Source organism: Sinocyclocheilus anshuiensis, unplaced genomic scaffold (genome assembly GCF_001515605.1).
Source record: "Sinocyclocheilus anshuiensis isolate Anshui unplaced genomic scaffold, SAMN03320099.WGS_v1.1 scaffold2430, whole genome shotgun sequence".
NCBI classification, from domain to species: Eukaryota; Metazoa; Chordata; class Actinopteri; order Cypriniformes; family Cyprinidae; genus Sinocyclocheilus; species Sinocyclocheilus anshuiensis.
The window spans coordinates 243,040-250,958 of NW_015556097.1; the positions used below are offsets into that span (position 1 = coordinate 243,040).

Sequence of the window (7,919 nt, forward strand, 5' to 3'; positions counted from 1 at the left end):
GCCAATCAGAGGCTTTTAAGTCAGTATCCACTTAATATTCCAGATATGACAATACAATATTTAGCATGAGCTTTGCACACTCGTGAATCGTTTCACAATGTATAAACAACGTAAATGGTTTCATTGAGATTCATTCGATTTAAAGCTGCACTACAAAACTTTAGCCTCTCTATCACAATCTGTGGTTAAAACATGAAATTGCCTTTTGCCTTTTGAAATCCCTTTTGAATGGGAACTCACACTACATCCCTTTTAGGGGATTGTATGGGAAACACCTCCAGCATGACCAGTGTTTGAAGCATGTGTCAAAACACAACAATGAACATGACATTGGTCGGTGACAGCCTATGATGTCACTACCAGTGTAACCGTCAGTATAAAAGGGCATCTGTAGGACATGCCATCCACTTCTTGTCTGAAGGAGACGAGCATGAATACCTGAAGATGGCAACAGTTACATGCGTAACATGAGACTTTCCCTTTCAAATCTCTTTAGAGGATCGCAATGGGGAACAAATACCCACTCTGAAGGGACAGACTGCCTAAATGGCTGACATTGAAGTCCCAATCCCTAAGGTACACACCAGTGACCAGTGACTTAATTCCTTATGGCCAAAATCCGAGCTACAAACCCTATCAGAGAAAGTCCCAGAATGCACCCTTCCTCTCCTCTTTGCAGTACCAAGTTAAAAAAGAAATTTAGCCCGTGGGCAGAGCTCAAGGGTTCAGCTGTCAGAGAAAACCTTTAAGGCAATATAGTCATTGACTGGAGCTCTGAGAATCCCTCAGCATGACAACTCTCCAAAGGAGGCCTAACTACATTCAACAATCAAGACCGCTTCCAAGGAGGCTCACAGACAGCCTAACAACTTAGAATTGCTACTCAAGCGGAGTTCTGGGGAGCGGCCTGCCTATATCTGTTTGCTGGTGTTGACCACTGCCTGTTTTGACCTTGTCTTTTAATAAAGCTTTGCATATGGATCCGCACGCCTCTCGCCTCAGTCACTCGGTAACAGTAATTCACTGTGTCTTCAGCGCCTCAGATGCTGGGAGTAAATGACGACTGCTATGTTCATTATTACATCCATTACATACATTAAAAAACAAAACACCTCAATCGCTTAGGAGTCATTCTTGTCTACTCCTGCTCCGGCATCAAAACAATGGCGGACTGATGACAGCTCACTCAGGGCGGAGCTGTGATAAAACCAAAGACTGATGCCACTGTCAATCAACAATCGTGGGAGGGGCCTGTGCAGAACTACGTCATTCTGCCAAGAATCTGAGATTGGCTTGATATGAGAAAGGGGTTTGGATTTATCAAGATTTAAAAAAAAAAAGCACTGGGTGGATTTTTATCATTATAGGGTGGATGTGTACACACACTGCCAAGACACATTTCAGTTCAGTGAATTTTGCATTCGATGACCCCTTTAAGAGGGCGAGGAGAATGCATTGCTGCAATAATCACGCAGTATCACGATGAAAATGCAATCCCAAGTGTCCTACCCGTAAGTCTAAATGCATTTAGGAAAAATGGCATTTAAATGATATTTTTGTTTGGACATGTTAAACATCTAATCAATTTGGGTAATACATCTTTATTTTAATTTTGCAACTTATAAAGCGTTAAAATGTTTTTAATTTACATATTAAAACTAGTTTAGGAAATGGCAAATGTAAATTATATAATTGAATTTTAATTTTCGTTTTGAACTAAACGTTGCACATATGTATGGGAAAATGTAAATTTAAATAAAGAAATGCATTGCCATTTTACATATTGCATTGCCATTTTGCAAATTACATTTCAAAATGAATTTTGCTACCCATCTGCTTCCATACTGTTGGAATGGGACAGCACTTTTTTTTTGCTACCTGTACCTGAAGAGCTCTGCTCAGAATATCACTGGCCATGCCTAGGAAAATAACAAGAACACAGTATTTATTAAGCACAAAATATTTATTTATTCTTTAATTAAACTTGGACACAGTCTTTGTGTTGTGAGTGCATTTTGTATCTGAGCGGAGTAAAGTAATTCATTGAAGGGTGTGCATCATAAGCAACCATTCACAGAGCGCCAATGCAGGAAAAAAAAAAAGAAAAAGTCCACAACCTATTAAACGCCACATCAGATTGATCAGTAAGTCACTAACATGGCAAAGTAAAGTAATTATTGACAGAGATTTTAGCATTACACAGCAAAAACAGAATATCAGAAACCCCTTCCTACTGGAAACATTTCACATGAAGCAGATCATTCTGACTGATTGAACATCCTGTACAAATGAATGGATGGAATGACACATTAAAGGACAGAAGATGCATCAAAAGCACTGATAAAATAAATACAAGAGGACTGTACAATTCACAGTTTGGCAGTCGTGTGGGTCGCAGCCTTTTACAAAGATACTGTTGAAAATGAGGTTTAAAAAAACTCAAAGTCTGATGAAGAATATGGAAGAATTCAGAAAGAAAACAGCCTGCTGGCTCTATCAGAAATGTGACTAAATTACACAACAAAATAAGATGACATCTTAGAAACATAACAAATAAAACTGTATAAACTGGGATGTGGGTTTTGGAAACAGATACATTTTGTATATGTGTATCTGTGTGAGCTAATATTCAATTGCTTGCATTTTCTCCCATATTGGATCACTTTTATGAAACAACAATTGAACTGCCCTACTAAAAGAAATTAAAATATTATCTCAACATCACCGACACTGTGAAAGAGCTCATAACAGAGCAAATGGAGAAAACAAACGAACACAAAAAATCTTCAGCCGTTATTCAAAGCAAATAAAAAACATAGAGTTGATAAAATAGTAACATAACTTGTGTGTATGAATGCAAAGTAGATCTGCTCTGTGCCAAGTCTGGCTAGCTTTTACATTATAGGTGGGGTTTATGGTGCACATAACAGAGGGATTGATTCACATGCATGTAATGTCAATGTGCTGCTCCAGCATTTGACATGCTACATTCGGGGTTCACACAACACTGATTCCAAAGTCAAACCTGCATTCAGTCCCTGTGTTACACTCTAAAGAGGGAAGGTGGCGCACTTTGGGTTTCTGCAAGACCACAAGCACATACAATGCTCCTTGATATATTTAGATAGCAATTCTTAATTTTGTATTTTGGTATCTGCGACACTTTGATGGCATGCATTAATACATTACATCATCGCAATGTAAACAATTTGTTCACTTCCTCTGTGCTTAGTACAGTATGGTAGTGCAGTATTGCTTATGAATGCAGTACAACGATCAGAAACCCAAGCATCAACAGCTGGAACTGCACTCATTTATCAATCTGCACAGACTAGCTCCTATTTAAACTTAAAATTATGTTAAATGTATTGATTGCAAACTCGCTTCAACAAAGGGGACAGTAAATATGTAAACCACCACATGACTGAAAAAAAGGCTTATGAAAAAAACTATTGCATTAGGAACAGAAGGAAAATCATGCTAAACCACAGAGGAATGGCTTTTCCTCAGACGTGAGTCATACCTTTAGAGGGAAAACTGATCAAGGCACTACATCGTCCTGAATTATTCATTTTCATGTAGGGATTTTGTCCTGTGGCCTGAAATAGTTTAAAAATGCTGGATATTTCTGTAAACAGCCAATGAAAGCCACTCAAAAGTGCTGTAAATTTATGAAAAATATTCTAAACAGTATTACTGAAAAGTAGGACTAATATTTCTATAATCAATCATGACAACTTTGAGCATTTGGCCTCTTATAAAACACAAGCAGCATGAATTTCAATTCTTACATCATTGTAAGAATGACTAAATTTATTCTGCTCGTGTTTTGTGAAATATGTCTATAGCTCCAAGAGCCGCCTGCTCATGCTACCGTAGGTTAGTCACTCACAGTATGTTGAATTATGGGGGAAATTATTATAAAATTATACTCTATGGCAGTAGAATTGAAGGCCATGGTCCTGCAGTACTCTCAGTCAACCCCTTTACTAACACACCTCAATACAGATTCAAACATAAGAACTAAAAGGTCTTCAAAAAAAGGGAAAAAAGCGAAAGCAGTGCCCACAGAACTTTTTTGACACAAACACACCCCCTCATGCCCAATTTCACATACACACACCTCATATTTACAGGCTCAAAGGCTTTGCACAGATGTGTCCATAATCCAACAGCGATCCAAAGCACACAGACATTTCAGAGATTGTGGTTTGATCCTGAAGCAGAGTTAAAAACATATTCTAGAGTGTTGCAGAAACTCCCACTGCTCTGCGAATTAGTGGGCAATTAATTTATCCGGGAGAAAATGTCTGTAATCAGCTGTGTTGAGCTTGCATGATTATCCTTCTGCAAGTGTGCATTGATTAGCCGTACTCAAAAAACAGCGTCTGTTGTGGTGTTTGGAGCGCAGGGCGGCACTCTTATGCAGTCCTGGCTTTGCTGGGGCACATCGGGGCGTCTGGGCTTTTCACCACCAGAGGAAAAGTCTGCAGTGCTGGGCTGCCCATGGCTGGGTAAGGGACCATACCGGCCGTAGCAAACATGCCCACTGGACTGGGCAAACCGGACCAATGGTTTGGATACACAGGGGCTGGCATCATACCAGCAAAGGGGGCGGTGGGCATCAAGTATCCGCCCTGCTGGAGGATGGGTGATGTGGTGCTGGTGATGCCATGAGGCATGATGGGACCCAGAGCAGCTGACAGCGGACAGGACAGTGGTAGATGGAACTTTACAGCTGCCTGAGGGATTGAGCCCCTTATCTAGGAATAAAAAGAAAGAGACCGACATGGTAGGAAAAGATGTGAATGAGGCGTGAAGGCAAAGGCTTTTAGCTGCACAAGCACAATGTTGCGTTCCCAAATGTGTCCGAACACAATTAAGACCTAGTATGCGTTCCACTCTCAGCATTGCCACAAGGTAGGGGTGTGCGATATTGACAAAAAGAGATATCTCGATATTTTTCTGGGATTTTATCGATAACAATATTTTGCTGAGTGTGTTATTGCGCTGATATCTTAAGGACTACCGTGGACAACTGACTTCTAAAGTTTTTGATATTCTTTATATTCTGTGTGATGGTGGTAGAAATTAATATTTTTCAATACGTTTTAATTGACTTTTACCTTTTATGAGCATTTTTACCTTCATAAAGCCATTATTTCTAAAAGTGTGCATCATCTTTTGAGTCAAATTCTTACATTTAATCAGTCAATTAGAATAATAAGACATTTGGGCTGTTACCAAGCAAATGAAATCCGTATCAACAAAATTCATCTTTGCAGTCCAGAGGAAACACAGAAGCTGCATCTGAAGTGGCATTTATGCCACACTGTTTAATGTAGGACAAGAATGCTTTAACCTGCAGTTACAAACACATATATAAGGTTTTGATATTTTAAACATAAAATGTTGAATACTGATATTTGAAATTATTGAAAAAATGAAAAGATACTTTAAATGTGAAATTAAAACCTGGAATTAATTTTGCTGCCGAAATAGAGCAAAAACAGGCAATATGGTAAGTAATGTTTATTAATAATGTTTATTGAACTGTTGTATAAAATCAATATCACATTTGTAATCATGCTGATTTTTGGAGAAAAAAAACAGTACTCTGCATGTGATATTGATTAACTATGTGAAATTATATGAATATGTAAGTTTTCTGCCCCCATATCTTGAATTTTGTGATCATTCAAAATGCATTTGAATAGTCTAACCTACTAGACTTCATCATATAATGTATGTATGCACTCTGTAGGTGTGTTTTGTTTGACTTTTTTGCGATATACTCAATAATGTCAAATCGCACATCATTAAAACCACAATTATTATCGCAGACGATATATATCGCACACCCCTACCACAAGGCCACTGATTTCACTGATTTTGGCTTTACACAATATCTCACTCATATTGTTTAAGTCGGACATAACAATCCCAAAGACATCAAAGACATCAAACAGTGTACAGCTGGCTTAAGACACTTGTTATTAGTGTTGTCAAAAGTAGCAGTAGTTTAGTACCAAGTTACTTAAATTTTAAAAACGTAACGACACCAGCCAATGACACAGAGTACCGAGTGGATCCGGTACCCAGTGATAGCTTTTAAACATTCCTGTATGTGTGCACACACTCTATGAAGAGTGTTAAATGTTTATTTTGCGGCATTGAGCATTGTAGCCAATCACAGACCTGTTTGAGCGTGCAAATACAAATGGCCAATCAGAGGCTTTTAAGTCAGTATCCACTTAATATTCCAGATATGACAATACAATATTTAGCATGAGCTTGGCACACTCGTGAATCGTTTCACAATGTATAAACAACGTAAATGGTTTCATTGAGATTCATTCGATTTAAAGCTGCACTACAAAACTTTAGCCTCTCTATCACAATCTGTGGTTAAAACATGAAATTGCCTTTTGCCTTTTGAAATCCCTTTTGAATGGGAACTCACACTACATCCCTTTTAGGGGATTGTATGGGAAACACCTCCAGCATGACCAGTGTTTGAAGCATGTGTCAAAACACAACAATGAACATGACATTGGTCGGTGACAGCCTATGATGTCACTACCAGTGTAACCGTCAGTATAAAAGGGCATCTGTAGGACATGCCATCCACTTCTTGTCTGAAGGAGACGAGCATGAATACCTGAAGATGGCAACAGTTACATGCGTAACATGAGACTTTCCCTTTCAAATCTCTTTAGAGGATCGCAATGGGGAACAAATACCCACTCTGAAGGGACAGACTGCCTAAATGGCTGACATTGAAGTCCCAATCCCTAAGGTACACACCAGTGACCAGTGACTTAATTCCTTATGGCCAAAATCCGAGCTACAAACCCTATCAGAGAAAGTCCCAGAATGCACCCTTCCTCTCCTCTTTGCAGTACCAAGTTAAAAAAGAAATTTAGCCCGTGGGCAGAGCTCAAGGGTTCAGCTGTCAGAGAAAACCTTTAAGGCAATATAGTCATTGACTGGAGCTCTGAGAATCCCTCAGCATGACAACTCTCCAAAGGAGGCCTAACTACATTCAACAATCAAGACCGCTTCCAAGGAGGCTCACAGACAGCCTAACAACTTAGAATTGCTACTCAAGCGGAGTTCTGGGGAGCGGAGGCCAAAAAGGATGACTCTCTACAGCGAGAAGAGATCTAAGAAGAGCAGCGCTCTTTGAATTAAAGACAGTAACCAAGGAGGCTCACCAGTAGCCTAACACTACTCCCTAAATAAGCTCTAAGGACCGAGGCCTCAACATAAAGATTATCTAAAGCAAGAGGAGGTCCACATTTGCCCTACACTAAGAATAGCTATCAAGGAGGCTCACAGAGAGCCTAACAACTTGATACTGCTGTCCAGGTGGAGCTTTGAGGAGTGACCTCAGCCAAAAGACTCTCTAAGCAAAGCCTAACTAACAACTCTCCTCTCCCAAGTAGACTTGTGCCGGTATTCGGTAATGCGCTATATCACGGTAATGAATATGCACGATATTGTTATCGTGGGCTCTTCTAAATACCGTGAGTAATTATATATTACAAGTTATTCAGAATTTTGAATGCATTTTAAGAATACTTTTCCCATCAACTGGTTAAAATGCACAACACCGCTGTATGCTGCGTGAAAGACACGTGCACACTGATGTAAATAAGCGCGGACGAGAAGCACATGGCAGAACATGTGAGAGACGCTCTGGATGAAAGCGCACTTTCACTCTCTGACAGCAGATGGCGCTAAACTGCAGAAATAATAATAATAATAATAATTAATTTAAATGCAGTCTTAAACCCTGTAAACAAAGCAGCTGTTCTACTTTCTGTTTCTGAATCGTGTTTAAATGATTTAAACAGCCATTCAGATTTGTGTATTTGCTATGATGTTCATCACAGCGCCAAATACTTAAATATTTA

General features: G+C 39.2%; 1 protein-coding gene across 1 annotated transcript in view; it reads right to left on the reverse strand.

Annotated features, from left to right (window-relative positions):
• Window positions 1–1,998: 1,998 nt before the first annotated feature.
• The window catches only part of LOC107676208 (serine/threonine-protein kinase WNK2-like), a 130,502-nt gene continuing 124,581 nt past the window's right edge, over window positions 1,999–7,919 (reverse strand). Inside the window, exon 31 of the mRNA XM_016470713.1 lies at window positions 1,999–4,763. Within this exon, the coding sequence (XP_016326199.1) occupies window positions 4,422–4,763 (342 nt within the window). The 3' untranslated portion in view covers window positions 1,999–4,421. The remainder of the gene's footprint in view (window positions 4,764–7,919) is intronic.